Raw genomic sequence first — 26,476 nt, 5'->3', positions numbered from 1 at the left:
GTGGAAGAATTATAATTTTTAATTTCACCTTTCTTTTAATTGATTTTTTTGATAGAGGAGAGAGTGACGGGGTGGGGGTAGAGGCAGGAAGCATCAACTCATACTTGTTGCTTTCCATAGTGCCTTGACCAGGCAAGCCCAGGGTTTCTAACTGGCGACCTCAGCATTTCAAGTCAAAGCTTTATCCATTGTGTCACCACAGGTCAGGCCTAACTTCTTTTTTTAATGTGCCTATATTGTTACAATGAGCACATACTATTTGTTAAAAAACTTTTTAAAGAAAATGTTCAGAAAAAGTTAAGCTAAATTTTTCCTTTTCAATTTATGCATGTTAATTTTTTTTTTCCTGCTTAAGAAGAGAGGCTAGACACTCCAACTTTACAGAGGTGAAATCTGAAGAATTAATAGGTTAAATTATCTGGCCTTGGTTCCTTAGTTATAAGCCAAAATTAAGCAATGATTTGTTCATTAAACTGTCCCTGGTTTATACATAGTATCCTCCTATGTATATAATCAAGTATGTTACAGAATAAAACACATGTGAAAATGTATGGATGCTAACACCAACTAAATCAAGCCTTTCTTTCCTCTTTTCCACAGAATCCTTTTATAATGTATTTGCATCTTAGAAATACCTGTCTTATTACCTTGATGTCAGCAACTGGAATATGGAAAACACTCTTTTTGAAAAGCCAGTTTGCATGTATTATTAACTAGTATGGAGTATTAGAAGAGTTACACATCCTTTACTATTTATAATGCTTTTTGCCAGATAGGCATTCAATAAATAAGTACCCGGGATCAGGAAGAGCTATATATTCACTCAATAATTTAATCCCCACAAAATAATTACCCAGTCTAAAAAACCTGGACTACAATGAACTACTAATTCCGTACAATACAAGATACATGCCTAAGGTAAATCATAGTACATACGGGAAAGACGGGCCAAGCTGCCGATGCAAGCAAATTAAGAATGTGATCCTTACACCTTGGAAATTTCTAGTTTGTTAGGCTCATTAATCTAGATATTGGTAGAGGTTCTCTTACACACAAACCAGAAGTATATTAAATCTCAGCCACAAAGAATCAGCCAATATGCTTAAGAATAGTAACAGATCTCTAGAAGACTCAAATGAGCAGCCTAATTTTTAAAGAACTCCCTTTGTAAGTCTAGCCAGTTCTTTAAAGAGTTATGGACTCACTACTAAGATTTCTGAGTCTAGAAAGGCAGTATGTGTCTTACAGTTCTGGTTTTTGATCTTTCAGGATAAAGCTTTAAGGATTAAGGGAATGTCTACCCTACCTCTCATTTTTTCTCATAGGTTAAGTCCCTGAAGCCAAAGGCTGCCCCCATTAATCCCCACTCTGCTGAAAAGGAGAGACTACTATTTCCTGGTCCTTTTCTGCATGTGCTAGCCAGGTTTACCGTGCAAGTCAGGGAGTGTAGACCAGGGGTTCCCAAACTACAGCCGTGGGCTGCATGCAGCCCGGAGGCCATTTATCCGGCCCCCTCCGCACTTCCGGAAGGGGCACCTCTTTCATTGGTGGTCAGTGAGAGGAGCACATTGACCATCTCATTAGCCAAAAGCAGGCCCATAGTTCCCATTGAAATACTGGTCAGTTTGTTGATTTAAATTTACTTGTTCTTTATTTTAAATATTGTATTTGTTCCCGTTTTGTTTTTTTACTTTAAAATAAGATATGTGCAGTGTGCATAGGGTTTGTTCATAGTTTTTTTTATAGTCCGGCCCTCCAACAGTCTGAGGGACAGTGAATTGGCCCCGTGTAAAAAGTTTGGGGACCCCTGGTGTAGACACTCAGCAACACTGTTCCCACGGTTAATGACAACTCAGCAAAGCACTGTTTTTATTTCATGCAGTCTTCAATTTGAGAAAGGTGAGAAATACTGTTTTAAATAAACAAAATTCATACCATAAAAAAATCTTGTAGAAATGTCATAAATAGTTCACAAGTACTATTTCAGCCTCTCATTATACAGAAAAACATGTAAAAAGAAGAGTTTAACAGTACAATGAAGATTAACTGACCTACACTCATATTCCAGTATATAAAGATTCAAAATTTCAATAGAAATATATATAATGCCTATATCTGGAAAAAGTGCTATAAAACCTTCTAGAATATTCTTCAAAGAAACCAATGCAGACTGCTTTAAGTAAGATACTCCAACATTTTGACATGCTTAAAAATTTTCAGAGTTGTTGTAATTTAATCATTTAAAGGCTTAGCTTAACACTGATATTGGGTAAAATTAGTTTTACATTTAAATTATTATATTTTAGACCATTCTGAAGGGTCAAATTAATGTTTAGTGACCTTTGCAGAGGAAATAAGACATGGAAACTTGATTTCCTCATAAAATGACCAGTAACAGGAGCCCACAATAAGGATCCAATTTTGCATATCCCGGCCTTAATTTCATTTCTTTGCCAACAAACTTCCCAGCCCAGAGAAACAATGAAGCGTGTGGGAGCACGTTTCCATGACACAATGCCGCTCCTTTTAAGTCTTTCATCCAGTGCTCACAACAGACTCACTCCACAACCATGTTTCCACAGGACAGCAGGCTGCGACCCGCCGACTGTCCATTCTGTACACAGGCTTCTGGATAGGCGTTCACTCCACCTCCCATTAAAGCAGGTGCATACCCGTCCACGAAGCCAACGCCGATTCTCCCTCCCTAGTAATGCACCATCAACACACCCCCTGGAAACCGGTTCCATCACCTCAAATTCTCAAGGACAGTGGGGTAGAACCCAGCAAACCTCAACTGCTTCTCAAAAACAAAACAAAACAAAACAAAAAACCAAAAAAAATGAGGGGTGGGGGCCTGGGCCAGATGACCCTACACCTCGTCTTCTGACCCGTGCAGGCTAAGCTTTCCTTTACTCTCTGCGAGAACGCTGACACGCAGAGGGACGGGGAAGGAGGAAGGGCAGAAGGAACGCAGAACTCTTGACTCCGCTGGCGGCGGACGTCCGCCTGCAGCCGAAAATTCTCCGCAAGCTCCACGAAAGTACCCGGGGACCGTTCTCCAGCGCCGGGGACGTCGAGCAGGTCCACCCCAGCCCCCTGCCGGAAACTACAGCAGGGCTGCCGGGGAGCCAGGCGGGGGTGCGGGGACCGACAGGGGACATGCGCTAACTGCTCGAGTCGAGTCCCCGGTCCTGCCGGAGCAGCCCCGCGGCGCGGGCAGCCCGGGGGGCTGCACCTGTCACCCCGGCGCTCGGCGCGCATCCCCGGGGCCATCGGCGGGCCCAGCGCCAGGGCCGCGGCTAGGGCCGGACGTGGCACTTACGGGGTACACCTGTCGCTGTACTCGTTGGCGATGGTCTCGATGCCGCCGCTCCTGGCGACAGCGATGTAGCAGTTGAGGAAGCCGAGGTCAATGCCCACCACGGACATCCCGCCGCTGACTGGTCGCGGAGCCGGGGCCGCCTGCACGGGGACCGCGTCCTTTTCTAGGCTGTTGCTCCAGGGATTGCCACCCTATGGGAAGCAAAGGAGGGGAGGTGACCCGAAGTCACTGCGCTTTAAATCGGGGGCAGCGCGTCGGGAAGCCGCGGGGAGCCAGCAGACCGCCGCACCGCAGCCTGCGCCGCCTGGGTCCCCACTGCGGTCCGGCCGCCTCCAACCGGCAGTTACTGCGCTCAGCGCCTGCGCGCTTGGCCGCCCGGGGAGGGGGGGGGGGCGGGCCTCGGCTTCGGCTGCTTCCGTCAGCGCTCGGGCAACGGCTCCCCGAGGTGCTGCGGATTCGAGAAAGATCTGGAACGTGGAGGCGGCTGCGCCAGCTGGGGGATGGGCGAGCGGGGAGGACCGGAGAGAAGGATGCAGGAGGGGAGCGGCCGGGCGTGCTCGCTCTCGCCCCCGCGCGGCGGCCGGCGGCACTGAGGCCGGGGCTCAGGGTGGCGGCGCCCGCCCGCGGCCTCCGAGGCGCCCAGGCTGCTGTTGGCAACCGGGGCCGCGCCTGGCATGGCGGCAGGACGCCGCCCAGGCTGCCCAAGCCGGGCGCGCGGGCCGAGCGCAGCTTCTGCATCAGCCCGCCGGACTCGCCGCCTCGAGGGGCCCACGTGCCGCCCGCCGCGCGCGCAGTGTGACGGTCGCCGGGGGCTGTGCGGCACGCCCTCCTCGCCGTGCCCCAGGGCGCAGCGGATAGGCCGAAAGAGGGCCTTTCCCCCAGGATGCTACCACCCCATACTGGGGCTGGAAGGATCAAAAGACAGACTGTCTAGAGTCCAGCACACTGACAGCTTTCTCCTCCTGTCACTTCCTTGCCACAGCTCCAGAAGTGCAGTCCCCTCCATCAACAGGGAAGCGACCTTAGGCGTCTGTCACCATGCCCCGCCCCCCAGCCAGCCTGGGCGACGCCTCCCGCGTCCACCCTGTAGTTGGTAGGATAGGAGACTAGCGAGGCCCGGCCGCCTGCCTGTCCACTTGATGAGCATCTGAAGTCGAAGGGACCAAGTCAAGGTTTATACTTAACGGAGTTTGGCTGTCCTGTTCCTTCTGGTTCCGTTCTAAATGAGTTTCCTGTTCCTTCTCGTTCAGGTCCTTTTGAGATTCCTGTTCTTTCTCTCCCAGTTCTTCGTGGGATCCCTGGTACTTCTTGTCCAGTTCATCAAATGTTTCTTGCTCCTTCTCCCCAAGTTCTTTATCCTGTTTCCTATTTGTTGACATCTTAAAACAGACTTTCTTACCAGACTTCTGGGTACTCGCATTGTCACTAGTTCGCCAATTCTTAAAAGAATTTATGCTTATTACTATCAATGCTGCAACAACAGTGGCAGCAGCAACTGTGGCTATAGCTCCTACTGCTGTTGCAATGAGCACCAGGAAGTCCATTTTCCAGGGCAATACTGGGAAACTGTAATGTATCGTATTGCCCTGACCCTGGTCTTTCTACATGAAAGAATCACACCTCTCCTCCAGTTCAGCAGTACGCGAAAGCAGCAGCAGCTCCAGGGTGACGCCGTAGTCAGGGACATCGCAGGCTGGCCGGAGGGGCCTCCGTCAGTGTGCCAGCACAATGGGATTGGCTACCCGCTCCCCCACAGAACCCACCCCAGCCCCACCAATCGGCGCGTGGATTCGACCCACCTCCTTCAGTTGCCTTGGCCGCCATCATCCTTTTGGACCCACTACCATCTAGACTTATTCCAAAATATTCTGAAACTTGTTATTAAAAATTTTTGTTAATACTCAAAGCTTGTACATACAGGGATAGGCAAAAAGAGGTTTAGTTATTATCAAAAAGTCATATGCCAAAAAAAAAAAAAAAGACATGCCAGCCAGAGAAAGACAAGAATCATATATCATTCATACGTGGAATCCAATGAACTAACCAGCAAAATAGGAACAGACTCATACCTAAGAGCAGGCTGACAGTTGTTGGGGGAGGGGGGGCCCTGGGGGTTGGGTGTGGGAGGTGGGAGGTGGAGAGAGCAAAAAAGAACAAAAAAATCCTTCATGGACACAAACTACAGTGTCATAATTGGTTGGAGGGTACTGGGTGTGGAAGAGGGTATAAGGGGATAAATGGTGATGGACAGACTTTAAATAAAGTTAAAAGACTTGCAGCTGATGATTATAATATAAGAATAAACTTTTACATAATCACAACTATAACCTACTTTTGTGCACCCTTGCATATGAATAAAATGCTACATATATAGACATAAAATCTCATTTTAAAACTCCATTTTTTATTATAGTGGGCATATTACCTCACAGATAACTTGCAAAAAATTCTTCCCCCCGAATTCCCCCAATCCAGATGACCTACAAGTCAGGATGTACTGCTGAGATATTTAGAAACACTGAAATAGATGGAAACTGACACAATCAGACTGGAGTTTAAAAAATATTTTGGTAGCAGTGTTAGGAATGGATTAGAGCAGTGGTTTCAACCATTATACACTTGGGGACTGGTGAAAATAGAATTATTTTGAGGACAGGTAGGCAAAAATCACCCCTGAACATAAGCGAATTGAACTAAAATCATTGGGTCTATCTATAATCTTTATGCAATACCAGGGTAGTTAACTCTTTCGTGGACTGGTACAAAATTCTTGGCAGCCAGTCCACAATGGTAGTTGAAAAACACTGGATTAGAGCAAGATGAGATTAAATACATTAAAGGTCACTTAGGAAACTGTGGCAGACTCCTACTTGTCTTTCAAAATCGATTATTTTGTCTTGTACGTGTGGCTGCCCAACGACATACTATCTTTCCAATCTTCCCGTATAGACACATGACTAAAGTCTAACCAATGTCCGTATGTGACATGTGCAACTTCCACCTGCCCCGGTTTCTTCCCCTTTTCATGCAGGTGGGACTACATAATAGCAGGAGCCCAATTTGACTATGCAAGTGACTACAGTGCTCTAGCGAGGTCCTTTCCCTGCTGTCTCCAGACCCCCCAGAGCATAACTAAGATAGATTTAAGGGGGGATTGTCTTGAACTAACCTTTAACTAAAACTCAACATTTTTTTAAATTATGAATGTAGATACAAATCACAAAACAGTGATTTGTACACATCATTAATAGTATGACTTTTCCCAACAATAGAAATCAGACATTTTCACACTACATTATAATTATTGGATATATTGTTTCAAACCACATTTATGGTCATTAATATTATTAAATTAAGTACTCATTAGAACATGATCTTGGGAATGTTTAAAAGCATATTACTGTATGTCATAAATTTGTATTTTTAAATATTTTAATAACCATAGTTCAAATAGTTTTCTTTATAATCCTACATTATTTTATGCATTTAAAAGCTATTTATCGGGGGTTCATAGGTTTTACTACAGTTAAAGGTTTCCACAGCATTAAAATGGTTAAGCATACCTGCTTTAAGAAGTTAGAACAGAAAGACTGAGGAAGGCAGGTCTCTAAAGGACTCATGGACAGAGACCCGGCTGTATCTGACGAATCACTGCCCACAACCTGTTTTCTGTCTATATGTCAGTGCCTAATTCTGACAACAATCTTGTTCCTCTGCTTATTAATAAAGTTAAAATCAAGGAAAGCTCAGATATGTTTTAAACTTCCTTTATTATCAATACAAAATACGCAAACTAATTTTCAAAGGGACTTTTTTTGTTCCAAGATATATTCACATTAGCAAGATTTGATTTATTTTAAAGATAAAAGTCAGAAGATGTACCATGTCATATCTTTTATTTTCTAACTACAGGTTTACAGTGTTCATTGAAGTCATTATCAATTATTTCTTTGATATCTAGAATGTTTTTATTAAAAGCTATAAGCTACAATAAACACTACTTTATAATAAACTGAGCGTCTTAGTAGAGATATTGAGGAAGAAAACTTACTTACAGATATAATGATGACATCTTCTGGTAAGCTTTTAAGAAATATTTGTTATATCATATGATTTTTAAAAATGGGAAGACAATTATATTAAAAGAATGGTATTTTAAAAGAATAAACTTATATTTTAACATTATACATTTTAATTTTTAATCACAAAAGGATTTTAAACTAGTAGAAATAACATTCTAAGTTTAAGTAAAATGTTTCATTACAGTGAGTTTTAGTCTAAGTGGGAAGGACACCCACATTTATCTGATTTGTAGTCTTTAAATCCTTGAAAAAGCTTATGCTTTATTGTAGAATTACCACTTTACAAAACACAGACAGTGATAACAAACTATCAAAATGTATACAAATGGCAGGCTATGTAATTTGTATGTTTAACAAATTAAATGAATGCATTTCTCATTTAATCTCCTGATGAACTACCTCCAATATCAATATTAAGGAATTCTTTAATTTTATCATATAATACCAACACTAAGGCACCCCCCGTACCACGAAGAATATTGGAGAAGGCACCACGAAAAAATGCATTGGTTCCCTCATGTTGGTATATCTTCACAAAGCAGTCTAAAGTTCCTTTATACTGCCGTTCAGCTTCACCACTCTATAGAAAGACAAATATTTTGCCGTTATTTTAATAGGTTTTATGTTAAGGTAGATTTTATTCAGCACTAAATACCAATAAAATTAACATTGTGTTGAGTAAGTATGCTGGGTTGGGTTGAGGACATATATTGAAATTGTATCTCTAGTGGTTGCAGAACAGAATACTCATACTTTGCAGACACACTTAACAACTGACCCGATATTAGGGTTAACAAATATCAAAGGATGGCATCACATACCATGACATCCTCTCACCAGATTGCAATGAAGTGCAAATCAATAGTAAAAAAGAAAACCAGAAAAATATCATGTTTGGATATTAAGAAAAAACACATCTTAGAATATATTTAAAATGTAATAATAACCGCAAAACTCCTTAACTAAATTTGTAAGATCCTCCAGAACTATAAGAAAATAAATTTCTATTGTTTAAACTACCCAGTATGTTGTACTTTATTATGGTAGCCTTTGCAATACACTAAATACACTAAAAAACAATTATTTTGACAGTGAGTTGCAGGTATCATGACACTCATCTTTAAACATCTGAGTATACATTTTTCAAGAATATTTTCTTTTTTTAGAGAGAGAAACAGACAGGAAGGGAGAGAGATGAGAAGCATCAACTCACAGCTGCGGCACCTTAGTTGTTCTTTGATTGCTTTCTCATATGTGCCTTGACCAGGGGGCTCCAGCTGAGCCAGTGACCTTGGGCTTCAAGCCAGTGACCTTTGGGCTCAAGTCAGCGACCATGGCATCATGTTTGATTCCACGCTCAAGCCGGCAACCCCACGCTCAAGCTGGTGAACCTGCACTCAAACCAGATGAGTCCACACTGAAGCCAGAGACCTTGGGGTTTGACCTCGGTCCTCAGCACCCAGGTTGACGCTCTATCCACTGCACCATTGCCTGGTCTGGCTCTAAAAATATTTTCTCACATACTCAAAGTACAGTTATTAAAATCAGAAAAGTTACCATTCACACAGTACCATTTACTAATATAAAGTCTGTATGCAAGTTTAATGTTCCATTTAAAAATGTTTTTAATGTACTAAAACTACAGCTAGATATAGATCAAGAATAAAAAGATATACAGTAAATTGAATAACTTTAAAGATGGTCCAAGAGTGATGTAATAGGTTAAACATGTTTTACCCTTGTAGGTGGTCTCGTGGGTTCTTCCAGGACCATTTTGTAGACACAAAATGAGGATAATGATAGTAACTACACCTCAGAGCATCGTTTTGAGAACTAAATGAGTTGAAGTATCTGGCACATTAAGCAATAGAGTGCTGACTTTCTGGCCTCATTCTTTTCACTTGCCCTCCTGAAACCATTCACCTGGGTATACTGAACTACTTCTCAAGTGTAGCCCAGTGTTCTATGTTTTTTCCACTCTGCTTAGAATGTTCTCTGACTGGAGAAAAAGCCCACTACTGAGATTCAGCTCTGAAGAGGCCACATGGGATCACTTTAAGCACTGGGGCAGCCACCTCTATCACAATGCTGGAACCTGGGCACATTTCTGTTTAAACCTGTGACTGTGCGCCTTCAAGACTACACTAGGAATCTGGGGGCAGGGCTGCCTTCTTTTATTTGTGTCACCATAGTTTAGCATAGACTGGGCAGTCAAATGTTTGCTGAAGGAATGAATGTAACAAGTAACAGCAATGCAGACTGAATGTATCAAAATTCTGGTTTGGGGATTTTTATTTAGAACATAGATCAATATAAACAAGTTTTCATCTATAAAGTTAAAAGTATTTACTTTTATTAAGATATATACAACAAATAAAATTACATATGTCAGTGGCTTGTGACTGGGCTTATTCTATCTGATCTAATATTCAGTTGTGAATATTAGAGTTATATAATAAAGAGTTAAGATAGACATACTCATCCAATCCCTGCCACCCCCTCCACCCTTCCAACAATATACACCACAGGAGGGGAAAACATTTCTGTTCTGGGACCAGAAGAAGAAAAAAAACTTCTGGATGACGGCTGTTTCGGGATAGGAAAGACTACAAGATCACAAAGTAAGCATTTATTTTAATAACTAAAAGAAATGACATATGCCTTTCAGCTAAATTTTCCTCTAAAATTTGAATAAATGATACCTGAGTATCAGAGAGATTGGAAACTCAAACTTTTAAATAATAATATAAAAATACCTGCATCATCATACGTCTTCTAACTGTGTCAAAGGGGTAAGAGAGTATTCCAGAGCATGTAGTCACGACTTGAGCAATGAAAAAGGAGACAAGAAAGGGGGTTTCTTTTGGTTTGGGTAATAAGTCCTGGAAAATAAAAATGTATAAAGTAACCATCTAAATTCCTCAAATAATTAAATACTTAAGTCACAGAATAATTCTTAGAAATATATGAAAGAGGGCTCAATTATACTTAAAGTGCAATTTAAAACAGACTTAATGTGGAAAAATTAAAATATTAGTACGAGGTCAGGAAGAAATAGAATGTCATACATGGCTATACTTAAAAAATATATTTGATTTGAAAAATAAAAGTATATTTTCTATTTAATTGATTTGTCATTAATGCCACTGAAGACTAGGAAAGATGGCAGCCAGTGAGCGAGTTTTCTTCCATGGCTCTTCACAGAGTTGAAAAAGGTGAACGAATTCCTGCTATTATATGTAACTGATGACAGTTGATAAACTTGAAAGCTCTAACTTAGTGAAAAACATTCCTAAATTTCACAATTACTACAGGTGGTAAAAGAGAAATGAGGGAGACCTCACATAAATTTTCTGTTATTAAATTAACATACATAAGAAAAAACACTCTACCAGCTAAAAGTTGTATGTCCAGACCACAATGACATTTGAAAACATTTGATGGAGCATACAGATAATATATAAAGCACTTATAAAATGTCCATAAACTTTTAATCTTATTTAGTAAACAATACAGATATTGATTTCATTGCTTTATTTTGGAAGCATTATGATATAGTGATTAAGAGCATAAGACTTTTACCACTCTGGGGTTATCTATCTTTAAAACGGGGGTTTTAAAAGCTATCCTAGAACACCACGAGGATATAAAGAACTTAACAAAGGTCTCAGAACTAAGTAATAGCTCACAAAATGGTAGCCATTATTACAATCTTCTTCCTTTCTACCTTATAAAAATGCTATTACAATCTGAAATGAAGAGGCAAATTCCTACAATAACCTGGAGGATACAATAAAGTATCTAAGAGTACGCAATAGACACCTGATCTACTATAGCACTGATTACATTTAACTAATTATGCCTGTCTTACTTTCTAAAAATGATGAGAGTAAATTTACTACTTGCATGTAAAAAAATGATAATGAATGTAAAATCAGATAATTCTGTCAGAAGACTTTCTGTATGTCAAAGACTTGATTATGATGTGAGCCTAATCAGAATGTTTAATGTTTGGGTTCCTGCTTTATATCTAGTCATATCTAGTTATAAAAGAATTATAACTTAATTAGGTCTGGCACAGTTGTGGTTAAGCAGGATTCTATAATGTCTCTTATTCCATCATTTATTCTGATTGATATAATTAAAAAGTAAACATATATGCTGAACATGTTACTAATTACAACAATAAAAAAGTTGTTTAATATATACTAGTTAAAGCCCCAAATTACCTTAACTGTGTCATAAACTCCAAAATAAGAGGCTCGGTACACAACGATGCCCTGTACTGAAACACCAAAGCCTTGGTATAAACCAACAATTCCATCTGACTTTGCTATTTTCATAATACAGTCACCTAACCCCTTGAACTGTCGCTCTTCAGGACCTAAAATAAAGCCATTTAAAATTTGTTAGCAGAATTACATATCAGATAAATACTTTATTTAAACAGTTTATATATTTAAAGTATTTGGATTTGCCACTTAGAAATATTTTTAATAATAATAACAAAAAGCACACATCAAAGTCCTCCCATTCATTAAAAAATAAATAAGGTTTTAAGTAGTACTTTAAAAATATTTAAATATATATATCTTAAAGATTTTAACTATTGATTATACAGCGAGAGGAGAGAGGGGCAGTGGAGCGAGAAGTATCGATTCATAGTTGTTTCACTTTAGTTGTTCATTGGTTGCTTGTCGTATGTGCCTTGACCAGGCCAGCCCAGGGTTTCGAAACAGCAACCTTAGCATTCCAGGCTGACACCTTATCTACTGTGCCACTACATGTCAGGCAAAGTTTTAAATATATATTAATCTCTAATAAAAGCAATTAATTCAAGCAATATGACTGGCTTAAAACATTACAATAAAATTACCAGAAGTTACTAGAAATATAGTTACTGTACTGGGAATGCAGAAATTTATAGTTTTCATTAGAAATTAATAACTCCATGACTTGTTTCAGTTGAAGAACAAAAAAACAGATAATAAAGCAAAAGACAACACTAAAAACCAGTAACTTAAGAATCATTAACATTTTAGATGGGGTGTCCTATTTTTCGAGTGTTTGTTGGTTTTGTTTTTATTGTTCCTTCATTTAATATACATAATACAAACTAAATATAAATAATATAAACTAAATTCTCTCAATTTTGAAAGAAAACAAAACTACTAAACTTAAAGCAAGTTATTTTGAGTTATTTTCACTTTCTTAGCAATAACAAGAAAAAGTGGACTGCTGGTTAAACTAAGATGGAACTCCTGTTTTCATGTTTGCTCATAATGTTACCCTTTCTGAGGTATTTTCTCTGATCATTTATCTAAAATTGATGTCACTCCTTTCTCCTATTTTTCCCATGGTATTTATTAGTGACAGTATATTTTAGTCACTCATTATTTATTTATTTATTTATTTTTTATTTTTCTGAAGCTGGAAACGGGGAGAGACAGTCAGACAGACTCCCGCATGCGCCCTACCGGGATCCACCCGGCACGCCCACCAGGGGCGAAGCTCTGCCCACCAGGGTGCGACGCCCTGCCCCTCCTGGGCGTCGCTATGTTGCGACCAGAGCCACTCTAGTGCCTGAGGCAGAGGCCAAGGAGCCATCCCCAGCGCCCGGGCCATCTTTGCTCCAATGGAGCCTCGGCTGCGGGAGGGGAAGAGAGAGACAGAGAGGAAGGAGAGGGGGAGGGGTGGAGAAGCAGATGGGCGCTTCTCCTGTGTGCCCTGGCCGGGAATCGAACCAGGACTTCTGAACGCCAGGCCGACGCTCTACCACTGAGGCAACCGGCCAGGGCCAGTCATTCATTATTTTATTACTTGTGTCTTCCACTAGACTACTGAGTACACGAGCCCTGAGCTCCATGTTTTAAATGAGGCGTGTGTGTTTGTGTGAGATATGCACACATCTTGTATCTGAGGCAGGGCCTGATTCATGGAATGCAATGAAGAAATGTTTATTAAGTGAATTTCTCTCCCTTAAGACATTCCATTGAAATGACAATAAAGAAGTGAAACAGGTTTAAAGCTATATAAGCAAAGAAGAGTACATGACAGAGAATCAAATCCACTTTAGCAGATGGCAAGGAGGACAAGGAGTAGAACCTACCCAAGTAGAACAGAGAAAGCTGAAACTTATTTTCCTGCAGAAGGAGATACTTTTGAGAAGCAAGCCACCAAACTCCAACCTCAGAAAAACTTAGAAATTGGGAGGAACGAAATTCTATTCTTGTGGTGAAAGCAAAGTAGCATCTGGATGCTCAAAATGCACAACTTCGCCCTAAGCCGCCAGGGAACCTGCTCCTCTGCCATCCTCAGAATCGAACACAGGGCTCCAGATTGAACGGGGCCAATTGAGTTACCTCCACAATCACTGAAGAAAGATTCATACAAACATTCCTGTGAAATGTCAGATCATATGTCAGGGATATAAGGTGATTAAAAAGAAAGAGAGGCACATACAAAAGGATCAGCGGTAAGAGATCAACTTCTTAAGAGCACTTCTAGAGATTAGGATCCAGAGTAATACTTTTAAACTTGTGAAAGAAATTAAAACCCAGAATTTTTTACATCACAAAGAATTAAGAGGATAAAGCTGACATTTTTATTTTTTTATTTTTTATTTTTTTTTTAATTTTTATTTTATTTTATTTATTCATTTTAGAAAGGAGAGAGAGAGAGAGAGAGAGAGAGAGAGGAGACAGAGACAGAGAGAGAGAAGGGGGAGGAGCAGGAAGCATCAACTTCCATATGTGCCTTGACCAGGCAAGCCCAGGGTTTCGAACCAGCAACCTCAGCATTTCCAGGTCGACGCTTTATCCACTGCGCCACCACAGGTCAGGCTAAAGCTGACATTTTTAGACAAGCAAGATCTTAATTTATCTCCCATTCTGCTCTTCTCAGAAAGCTACCAGAGAACATAATCTAACAAAACAAGTGTGTAACAAAAAGAGAGGAAGACGTGGTATATAAAGTAAGGACAGGGAAGGGAATCTCTAGCATGAGACGTATACGAGTAACCTAGAGAGGAGTCACAGTCAGGGCAGGAGTAAGTGTACGAGTCACCAAGTAGGTGGCGCTCTAGGAAAAAAATGGAAGTGAGTTATAAGCAATCTTTAATTTGCTTTTTTGTCACTACAGTGTTGGCCTACCCCTCCCCTCTTTTAAGGAAACAGAAGGAAGTAGTAATCTTTAGGCCCTATGACTGTACCATTTGGTTGGGGATAAAGATTTTAATGTAACTAACACTGCTGTTACAGCATAACTACGTAAATAACACATTGTTCCACAGAGACAGAGAAAAAGCTGACTGACAGCTGCCATAGAGGGGTGGATGAAAAGGTGAAGCGATTAAGCAAAACAAAACAAAGAAACCCCTCACAGACAACAGCATGGGTACTACCAGAGGGAAAGGGAGTTGGGGGCGATAGCAGAGGGTAAAGAGAGATAAATGGTGATGGAAGGAGACTTGAACTGGGGTGGTGAACACACAGTACAATGTACAGATGATGTAGTACAGAATTATGCCCCTGAACCCTATACAGCAGGGGTCCCCAAACTACGGCCCGCGGGCCACATGCGGCCCCCTGAGGCCATTTATCCAGCCCCCTCCGCACTTGCACTTCCGGAAGGGGCACCTCTTTCACTGGTGGTCAGTGAGAGGAGCATAGTTCCCACGGAAATACTGGTCAGTTTGTTCATTTAAATTTACTTGTTCTTTATTTTAAATATTGTATTTGTTCCCGTTTTCGTTTTTTACTTTAAAATAAGATATGTGCAGTGTGCATAGGGATTTGTTCATAGTATTTTTTTTATAGTCTGGCCCTCCAACGGTCTGAGGGACAGTGAACTGGCCCCCTGTGTAAAAAGTTTGGGGACCCCTGCTATACAGGTTGGGGTAAAAAGTAGGTTAACAGCTGTGAGTATATGAAAGTTTCTTCTTGAATTATTATTTATTAATTATCATATTATTTTCCATATGAACTGAAAACCTTTTATACCACCCTGTATAATTTTATCAACCAATGTCACCCCAATAAATTCCATTTAAAAATAAATAACAACTGTTTAAAAAGAGAAAAAATACATTGTTCAAAACACAGAGCAGGAAGAGTTAGTATTTCCAAAGTCCCATACCTTTTCCAATATCAACACCTAATCGGGTTCGGGCAAAATCTAACGGGTACACCACACATAAGGAGGTTGCCCCCGCTGCTCCTCCAGAAGCCAGGTTTGCCAAGAACCACCTCCAGAACTGAAACATTGTAAATTAAAAAGTGGTTATTAAATTCTAGGATCTGACTGTGAAATTCTGATTTTTCTAAAGATTCAAAGGCCAAATTTACAGACTGCTTTTCTGCAGTAAACACATACTGTCCGGAACACAGTCTCTTCATGTCCACGTAGCCTGCGTTTCTCGTCAGGCAGTCTGCGAGGTACACTTCAGATGTGGACACACTGAAATGCCAAAGCAATCTAATGGTCTTCAGCAAAAGTAGCCCAGATTAGTGCAAGTGGCCGCATGAGAGAATCATCTCTTTAGATTGTATACACCATACACTTTAATCTCAGCTAAAAAGGTCCTTAGTCATAAAAGAATTATTTATCTTTTTAGAGAATTAACCCAGAGGTAGAAATACATATCTCTTGACTACTTTATTTATTTATTTAGCTTAATAAAAGAAAATAGAATGCTGAATTTTCCTAGCAAAGTAAAACAGTGATTATAAACTATACTAAAATTAATATTTATTCAGAGAAATACTGCCTTGAAGCAAAAGATCCCTTAATTATTATTATTATTTTTTTTTTTTTACAGAGACAGAGAGTCAGAGAGACGGACAGATAGGGACAGACAGGCAGGAATGGAGAGAGATGAGAAGCTGAGAAGCATCAATCATTAGTTTTCCATTGTGACACGTTGTTCATTGATTGCTTTCTCATATGTGCCTTGACCGTGGGGCTACAGCAGACAGAGTAACCCCTTGCTTGACCCAGTGACCTTGGGTCCAAGCTGGTGAGCTTTTCTCAAACTAGATGAGCCCGCACTCAAGCTGCCAACCTTGGGGTCTTGAACCTGGGTCCTCCACATCTCTACGCACTGCGCCACTGCCCGGTCAGGCAAGATCCCTTAATTATTAAAACTGCGTTAAAAGGTTTAGAGAAACTTGTAAAAGTTATATAATTTTACTTTCCATATAAATTTCTATAACATATTATACATCGTTAGTGTTTTAACTATTATTTTTCCACCTCTTGAGCACACCCTCACAATATCACATGTAAGACAAATCCAACTATTCCCTAAAAAATTTAGACATTAAAATACACTTGCCTGTTTTTCTTTATTAACTCCAGACATGAAAAGTTGTTTGTATTTGTCCTTAAAAGCAAAATTTAGAGCTTGTGTTGGAAAATACCGAATAACATTTGCAAAATTGCCACGCCAATAACTGAAGAAACCTGCAAAAGAAAACATACTAAATATAAACTTTCATTGTATTATTAAATAATTTCCAGTTTTAACAAACTTAGCTATTTATTTAAAACTAAATCCCTTTCTCATGAGAAAAAATAAGTTTGTGTGTGTGTTCACTAAAGAAAAAAGGCAGCACCTTGTTCCAATTTTGTTCATTTCCAATAAAAAACCTTGAATACCTAAGAACCTACGGAAACCATTATCAGTTAAATATAAGGCTCTTCACCAGCAGAAAAACATCTCAGGAGTGTTTCAGAGACATTAGTAATCCTTAGCATTATTCCCAAATCCTGACGTGCAATTCCTATAGTAGTAAGGCTGCTGGACAAAATGGGATTGCATCAGACTTATGAGGAGTCTAAAACATCCTTGCCTGCCCAGGTGGTGGCGCAGTGGATAGAGTATTCACCAGGGATGCTGAGGACTCAAGTGTGAAACCCTGAGGTGGGTGGCTTGAGCACGGGGTCACTGGTTTGAGCACAGGATCATACACATGACCCCCTGGTCACTGGCTTGAGCCCAAAGGTTGCTGGCTTTTAAAGCCCAAGATCGCTGGTTTGAGCCCAATGTCACTGGCTTGGCTGGAGCCCCCCAGCAAGGCACATATGAAAGCAATTAATAAACAACTAAGGTGCTACAACTATGAGTTGATGCTTCTCATCTCTCTCGTCTGTCCCTCTCTCTCTTTCTCTAAATAAATAAATAAGCAAATACATAAAGCACCTTTGTCTTTATGGTCTGGAACCTAGACAGAAAAGACATTAATTTACAATTCAAGGCAATTTCCAGAGGCCTGATTGAGAGACTAGAGGAAACTTTAAAGGTCAATGGTCTTCCCATTTCAAATCTCAATGGATTGACCAATCCTAATGTGTGACTCTTATAATTTAGAGCTGCCCTAGAATACAACAGTTTGCTCTTTACTAGCCCAAATTATCTTTACTTGATTACAAATTGTCAAATGGTTTGATCTCGCTACTCTGAATAGGGTACCTCTAGTCCTAGCTTGGAGAATATCTAGAATCAGATTCAAATGAAAAGAATTTCAACTGGTCTGCTACTCAGAAACTGAAAGTTAAATAAGTATACAGAAGAAAATATATTTATTTGTTCCATAAGTATATTTAGTGGGGAAAAAGCCCCAGAATCTTGGTGAATACATGCTGAGCTGAATATAAAGTTGCACAAAGACAATTAAGAAGCACAGTAAATAGTCAAGAAATAATCTTCTCGGTGCTCATAGCTGACTCCGTCTTTACCAATACCTTTACTACGTAATGGTGATAGCTACCACTTCCTAAGCATCTGACATGTGCCAGGTGCTGGTACAGGCTTTATCTGTATTTCACTTGATCATCACATTATGCTAACGATATAGGTTCTCCTATAGTACCTATTTTATACATGCACAAACGAAAACTTTAAAAATTTAAACACTATTTAAGAGCCAAACCAGGATTTTGAATCAACTTCCATCTAGTTTCAAATTTCTACTGTAGGTTTGGGTTTCTGGCGGGTTTTGTTCGTTTAGTCCTCATAATTACCCATAAGGTAGTCACTTTATTCTCTTTATTTTAAATATAAAGAAATGAGTTCCTTAGGATTATAAAAGTCTGCTCTCTGGGTAATGCCAGTGTAGAGGAGCAAAATTTACCAACCCCAAAATGTGTCCCTGGAGTAAGGATTATTTAGGGCTGATTTTTTTTAACTTTCCTGTTAACTACCAGAAACAATTTAGAGGGCCTGGTCCAGGGAGAGAACTAGCACCAGAGATAAATGTAGAATACGGGCCAGTGTGACACGCTGGGGGGAGCTGGCAGCATCTGCTTGTTCAAAGTCCCCTCCGTATCCTTGTCTTAGCACAGTACAACAAACACTTGTTTACAAATATCTGCTTTTACCATTTTCCTGTAAAAACTGTCTTTTTCCCATTGGAAGACCTAGACCCTTACCCCCTTCTCCTTAGTTCAGAATGGCATCTGAGCCTCAACTGACTGCCTATGGTTCTGGGTCTTTTAGGACCCTGTCCATATGCAAGTAAATGTTTTTCTCCTGTTTTCTGTTAATTTGATTAGAATATCCAAAGAACCTAGAAAGGTAGAAGAAAAATATTTCCTCCGCTACCCAAGTTTATCCCAAATACACTCACTTACAAATGAACATAAGAAATACATATTTGCAAATTTAGGAATGCATACATAATGATTAAAGAGTTAAAATTTTGTGAGCACTAACTATGCGATAGACATATTGTAGAGGCATTATCTTGTTTGACCCTCACAACTACCATATCATTAGGTATGCAGCATATAACTGAGGAAACTGAGCCTGAGAAGGGTTAAGTAAAACAATTCAAAGTCACAGGTAAGGGAAAGGCTGGGACTTGATTCTAGATCTGACCCCAGAGCTACAGCTATTAAATTTCTACTACCTCTCTATAAAAATCTATTTTCCATAAAAACAGTAGTCATTTTGGGTCAGAATAAAAAAAGGGAAAAACAAGAGTAATACAAAAGCAAGAGTATTTTGCCTCTCCTGTCATATCAGAGTAAAAGGAGTTTTCTAATATATAATCACAAAAATTAGTAAAGAAAAACAGCAATTGTGGTATCTTTGGTAATAGCAGAATAGCTAAGCTAAGTTTTTTACTTAACTGGTAAGAAAAAATAATCTCTTCAATATTTAAGGGCAATGAAAAAACACACCCTGAACTTAATTCTAAAAAGAAAAAAATTAAGAATTAAAACAGAACTTATGGGAAAATAGGAAAAAGTTATTGGGTCACTTCCTGTCAACTCACAGACAAGAATGGGCATGCTAGGCACACTTAGGTGCATATTTAGACTAGTGGGCCCCAGTATATTCTGACACAATGCCTATCAGTAAAAATACATGTAGTTAGCATGGTTCACAAACATGTATATATTAAAAATGTTATATACCTTTGTTACTATACTATCCTGTTATGTACATTTTAAAGATATACCCAAAATAGAAATTAAAGTATGAGATAAAGATTCTTCTTTTAAAAAAACTCCTTTTTGGTACCTAGTGCATAGCAGACCTGCTGGGGATAGTTCTAGGAACAAAGTTCTTGGTCTTATGGAACGTACCTTTTGAAGGAGTGAGGCTAAGGAGAGAGACAATGACCAAATAATTATGTCAGGTAGCCACAAGAATTATATAATTATGTCAGTTAGTCATAAGAACAAAAATAGTGTATGGAGACGGAGAATGACAAAGGGCTATTTAGATAAGGTGCTTAGGGCAAACTGCTAGCTAGGAAATATTAGAACATAAATGAACACTTATTTGAACATTTAAAAAACAATATTTTCAAATATCTTGCTAATTATGATGTTTTCACATCACAATTTGCTATTATCACAAGGCATCCTTAGGGTCAGGTTAAGTCTTAAGAATAGTGTACATAAATCTGTATTTCAAATAGTCTTGTTGATAATTTAAAATATTCAAATTCTTCTTGTCTCTATAAATCCATTTAATCCAGTGAACATAAACTATAATGTTTATTATGTAATATTGAGGATGAGGGCCTGGATCCTCTCTAGACTGTGTAATGAACTCCTGCTCCTTTTTCAGAATGTCTTCGTGTCCTGTGATATGTAACTGACATTTGGTCCAAGCATAAACGCCAGTGTTAACATAATAAATACCAATGAAGTTTATTTTCCCATTTTCTTTAAAGTGAATACCTAATATTTTATTTGCATGTCCCAGAACATCATCTTCAAGATATAAAAACTTTACTGTTTACTGTTACTGCCTTCAAAAAAGTAAGTTTGGAAAAGTTCAGATTAAAGATAGCTGATGAACTCATGTCCAGGATTTCCTATATGAGAAGAGTTCTGGTAGGGTCTTAAAAATGAGAATGCATAGTTCAGATCTTTAAAAGACTAAGTGACAATATATTAAACATAACAATTGTGATAATTAAAAATACATTTGCATATGCATATTTTTCCCAATGAAAAATCATAGAGTAAATATCAAAATGTTAACTAGTGATCTTCATCAGTGATTTGTTTTTACTTGTTAAATTTTGTTTTAATTTTCTAAATCAGCATGCATTACTGTGTAACAAAGATTCACAGTATTATATAAAAGAGCATACACAAAGCTAGAAGATCATAAAACCAACTAAAGAACAGAGTAAATCTTTAAGAATAGCATTAGTCAGGATAAATCCAGAAGCTTTCATTATCCAATGAAAACTTATAAAAAGTATCAAAGACACCCAAGAGATGTTTAAAGCAAGAATAAAGTTATTTATCCTTGGACTGGAAAGAAAGCAGACAGATAAAGTAAGAAAGTAGTGAGAGAATATCTAGCTGTGCCTTCTGAATTCTTGTTTCAGACTCATTCCATGTTGCCTTAAAGAAAGGAAAAGTTAGTAAAATTAGATCAAACATAAAAAACAAGAGAAACTTGCCTGATCTGTGGTGGCACAGTGAATAAAGCGCTGACCTGGAACACTGAGTCCACCAGTTCAAAACCATGGGCCTGCCTGGTCAAGGCACATATGAGAGCAGGGTTCCTGCTCTTCCACCCTTCCCCCTTTCTCTCTCTTCTCTCCTCTCTCTAAAATTCAATAAATAATTGGAATGCGGTTATGTCTTGACTTTCAGAAAAGAGACAGAAGGTAAATTCCAAAAAATAGCAACCTCAGAGTGGGATTATCTAGTAAATTCCAAAATAATCTAGCATGGTGATTCTAAACACTACCAGACTCAAGTCCTCTCTAAATAAATATTTATTGTAAATACTTCACTATTTAGAAACAGAATTCAAAGACAATGAGCTCTTTACCAATTCAAAAATAATCAATGTAATGTCTTCACTATTATATAAAAGAAAATAAAGGAATTTATAATCAAATATGTATTTTAATTAGAAAATTGAGCAATGATCACACTATAGACATAATAGATACTTGCTTCTACTTACAATTTATCTGTTCTATTTAAGATACACATTGACATTTAGAAAAAAAAAGGTCTTAATAAATATATTTATATATGTACAATGATCATGAATGCAATAGTTACAAATACAGATGGTGTAAGTGGTGATCCAGTACCACAAGCAGAGTTCCTGATATGAACTTTCACAATGAAGAACTCTTAAGTAAAATTCTGAATAAAAAATTCTTAATAATCTTCCCTCAACTAACATGGTGCCTATATTACTGGAATCAGTGTTCACTAGAATTACGACCAGATAGTTTGTGTTTCTAAGTAAATCAGTTAGGTTCAAGGCTTAGACAATCATAACCAGGTTTTACTGCTACATGAATGTCCAGTGAAAGGTCTGAGTCCTTCAAGTTGCAAAATAAGTCTTCGCTGTGTAGCACTGGCCATGTATAGCAACAAGATGTTTAGCCTCCCTGGCTTTTGCCTTTCACATCATTACAATGAAAGATTACACTCCTTTAGCTTTGTGCTAAACAAAAAATTCCCCATGAGTTTCCAAGAAAGCCCCTAGGTGGCAATATTATTCCTGTTGTGAATTCCTAATCTCTAAGCCTCTGATATACACCATAGTGCAGGGGTCCCCAAACTACGGCCCGCGGGCCACATGCGGCCCCCTGAGGCCATCTATCCAGCCCCTGCCGCACTTCCAGAAGGGGCACCTCTTTCATTGGTGGTCAGTGAGAGGAGCCTAGTTCCTATTGAAATACTGGTCAGTTTGTTGATTTAAATTTACTTGTTCTTTATTTTAAATATTGTATTTGTTCCCGTTTTTTTTTGTTGTTGTTGTTTTTTTTTTGTTTTTTGTTTTTGTTTTTACTTTAAAATAAGATATGTGCAGTGTGCATAGGGATTTATTCATAGTTGTTTTTTTTTGTAGTCCGGCCCTCCAATGGTCTGAGGGACAGTGAACTGGCTCCCTGTGTAAAAAGTTTGGGGAACCCTGCCATAGTGTATTCATAAGAAGGTCTCATATGTAAGAATAGAAAACATCTTAAAGTTCTGCTATTACCATTTCATCTTTGAAGGTAAAGAAAAGAGGAACTGGAATTCTATTCAGAATGATCTCAATTTATAAGAGCCATATTGAATATATTTAGGTAGAAATAGTATAAAGAGCATCTAAAATATAAAACAAATTAGCACCACTTAGCACAATCTAACCAGACTTTGCCCAACTGAACATTTAAAGCAGATATATATATATATGTAATCTCTGAAAAGGTTTTAGAATATAAACCAAGGAGAGAGAAGTTCCTACTTTTCCTGTAAAAACCTTAGGAGAAATGGGAAGCTTGCTCTGATAAAATAAATTGGGTGTAGAGATGTGAACCATTCACGACAAAGATCCAGGCACAGCTCTCAGATGGGCATTTTAAATTCAGTTTAGATAATCCCTTAAGAGTCTACCTTAAACACTAAATATTGCACCCAACATATCAAGAAGAGTTGCAACCAGATCTATAGGAAGAGAATGTTTTTGCCTTTTTTTTTTTTTAAGCGAGACAGAGACAGAGAGAAAGACAGACATCCAGGAAGGGAGAGAGATGCAACAATTCTTTGTTGTGGCACCTTAGTTGCTCATTGATTGCTTTCTCATATGTGCCTTGACCGGGGGGCTACAGCAGAGAGAGTAACACCTTGCTCAAGCCAGCAACCTGTGGGCTCAAGCCAGTGACCATGGGGTTAAGTCTAGGATCCCACGCTCAAGCTGGCAAACTCAAACTGGGTCCTCAGCATCCCAGGCCAATGCTCTATCCACTGCACTACTGCCTGGTCAGGCGAGGCACTGTCTTTTCATGGGATACTAACCTGCTCTAGACTTAGAAATGGAAGAAAAAACTACATAGAAGTGGAAGCCACTTCATTTCCTGTTCAGAATACACAACAAACAGGCCTATTTCCTTTTTAAAGTTCGTAAAGAATTTTCAATTGAATCCAACTACATGAGTGGATTATAAAAGACTTCTGATAAATTTATCCTGGTATCCACTGAGCTAACTTAGGAGCCATTCTGCAAAAGGAGGACATTTAATGGTTAAGAAAGTACTTTCATTGTTTATTCTTTGAAATCTTTCAATATTAATGGGAAAAAAAGCTCTCCAAAATAAAAAAAATCAAAATTTTAAATAAATACAAGGTCTGATGCAAAAGAAAATATTAGCAATACTGATCCTGCCTTTATATTAAATTTTATTTTGTTTTGCTCATCTTGGATTTTTACAATATACTGCATTAACATATTATTTGTCTTTACGAAGTTATTTTGCTCCCTTCCCCAATTTATGTAGAGGTGAGAGCCTCTTCAGGCTCAGTCCTGGTCCTCACGAGTTCTCAAGAATGAACAGAACCTCTTTTCACTGCAGAAAGCCCAGAGTACTGAGGTGGGGGCAATGGTCCCATATTTGGAATACTTCTCAAACATAAGATTTCAACAAGTACTTAAGCACGTTAAGCATCTGTTAAGGCAGAGCCAAGTGCCTAACAGCATCTTCCCGAAGCCTGGGAGCCAACCACTGCCTTGGGCGCCAGGCCCAGAGGCGCCAAGGTGTGAACCCCACTGGGAAGGAGAAGTTCAAGAGAAGGCAGGGACCTCCCTAGGGAAAGCAGAGCCTCTTGGACTGGACCGAACCGAATTCTCCAAGGGGGAGAAACAAACCCACACCCACTGACTGGCACGGGCCCGGCTCCCGTAGCCGCCCGCTCCCGGCTGTCCCCGCGGGGAGGGCCCGCGCGGAGGCCGCCCTACCCACCCTGCTCGTGGGGAATCCGCACTAGACAGTCCACCATGCCTTTGTACTGCGCCTCGGGGCTGATCTGCTTGGACGAAGCCTGCACCTGCAGCAGCAGCTTCACCCGCTCGATAGGCGCCACCGCCGTCTTGGACACAGCGGCCGCCACGCCGCCCGCCAGCAAGTCCTTCCCGAAGGACTTCGCGTCCAGCAGCTGCTTCGACACCTTCTTGTCCGGCTTCTTCTTGGGCACGTCACGCTGCATGGCAAGACCACGGCGGTATGTCCCAGCCCGACAGCAGCAGGTCAGAAATGAGCCCGGCAGAGATTACGAATAGGGGGGCACAAAACCACCTGTAGTCGTCCTGGCGGGAACGCTACGCTGAGGACGCCGGAAGATGAGCGCACCACGTGGGCAGGGCTGGGAGCTGCGCAGGCACGCTCCCAACTGCCTCCCGCCACCGGGTGCAGGCCACGTGACTCCCCCACGTGACGCCCCACGGGAAGCGCAGGAGCGAGTTTTTCCCGCTGCAGCGGGTGCAGGTGGGGCGTCTGCAGCCTGCGGGCAGAGCGGGAAGGTGCGGGGAGAGCCGCTTATGTGTAATGACAGTTAGTGTACCGAGGGGCGCACAGCCCCCAGCCACCTGGGCCTCACAGTTTGGTGTTAGTTCCCACGGCTCCTCTCCATTTTTCTGCGAGAAACCGCTTTCATGTCTGCTCCTTTCCTTGTGCAGGGGCCGTATAGTCGCATTGTCCTTGGCTGATTGCACCCCCTTTCTCTTCTATGTGATTGAACTCGGTGACCCCATCTGGAGCGGCGCATCGCAGGCCAGACCGCACACCCCGAGGGGACGGGATCGACCTGCTCTAGAACGGGGCTACACACCCTTTCTCATTTTCGGACCCCCCCACCCCCTTCCACTCGCAAAAATTCAGAGCACAAGGAAGCTTCTGTTTTCCTGTAACCTAGATGATCTGTACCATTTCAGAAAGGGAAACCAAATTTAAAACTCTTTAACTCATTTAAAAGAATAATTCACAACACAACACTTAAAATAAGTTTTCAAAAACAAAAGTAAAATGTAGTGAGGAGCATAGCCTTGTTTTATATTTCTGGAAATCTCCGCACTGTGTGGAGAAAGACCCAGAGATTTGCAGCAGTGCTTCTCAGCCTCTAGCGAGGTCACACCTGCTGGGGCCGCAGGACCACCCCCCGTGGAGGAATGGGAGAGTGAGGTGAGACTGGCAGGTGGCTTAGTGTTGTTAGGGCAGTGCTGACCTGATGGAGGCCCAGACGTCTGGGTGACATCTGCACCTCTCCCCTACCACGCTTTGTGAACTGATCAGAGGAGGTACGACTTTGGGCTAGAGTACTCAGTACATCTTCATCTGTCTCTATTTCCGTCCACCTCCTTTATAAAAAAAAAAATTCATGTATCCCCGCAATCCCTCTAGAATATATTCCTCATTCCTTTTTCTTTTAATGTTCATTTTATTGATTTTAGAAACAGAGGAAGGGAGGGTGGGAGGGAGAGAGTGAAAGAGAGACAAGAGCATCGATCTGTTTCTGTATGTGTCCTGACCAGGGATTGAACCGCTACCTCTGCGCTTCCGGACGGTGCTCTACCCACTGAGTGACCGGCCAGGGCTCCGGATTCCTTTTGATAGCCTGTTGGATGGTTTTGCATAAAAGCAGTCTCCATTTTATCATCTCTTACTCTGTAGGATCTGCGTGGTCTTGAAACAAACCCAGAAAACCTGGGATGGACATTTTTAAACTTAGATTCTAATTTTTTTCTTTCATTATCTTAGGTGTGTTATAACACTTTTTATATAACTTGTCACTAGTGAAAAAACAAATATGTAGCCCA

At 40.2% G+C, this 26,476-nt stretch overlaps 2 protein-coding genes across 2 annotated transcripts in view; both read right to left on the bottom strand.

The window, feature by feature from the left end:
• The window catches only part of HSPA4L (heat shock protein family A (Hsp70) member 4 like), a 52,400-nt gene extending 48,747 nt beyond the window's left edge, over positions 1–3,653 (bottom strand). Inside the window, exon 1 of the mRNA XM_066385026.1 lies at positions 3,323–3,653. Coding sequence (XP_066241123.1) covers positions 3,323–3,429 — 107 coding nt within the window. The 5' untranslated portion in view covers positions 3,430–3,653. The remainder of the gene's footprint in view (positions 1–3,322) is intronic.
• Positions 3,654–7,783: 4,130 nt separating this feature from the next.
• Positions 7,784–24,892, bottom strand: SLC25A31 (solute carrier family 25 member 31). Its single transcript, XM_066360906.1, has 6 exons — positions 24,627–24,892; positions 16,739–16,866; positions 15,541–15,658; positions 11,634–11,788; positions 10,161–10,286; positions 7,784–7,984 (listed from the first exon to the last, which is right to left on the bottom strand). The coding sequence occupies exons 1-6, from the start codon at positions 24,868–24,870 to the stop codon at positions 7,784–7,786; spliced, it is 972 nt and encodes a 323-aa protein (XP_066217003.1). The 5' UTR covers positions 24,871–24,892.
• Positions 24,893–26,476: the final 1,584 nt, after the last annotated feature.

The sequence above is a fragment of the Saccopteryx leptura genome, chromosome 1, assembly GCF_036850995.1.
Source record: "Saccopteryx leptura isolate mSacLep1 chromosome 1, mSacLep1_pri_phased_curated, whole genome shotgun sequence".
In the NCBI taxonomy this organism is placed as follows: Eukaryota; Metazoa; Chordata; class Mammalia; order Chiroptera; family Emballonuridae; genus Saccopteryx; species Saccopteryx leptura.
This window is presented reverse-complemented; position numbering and strand designations above follow the sequence as displayed.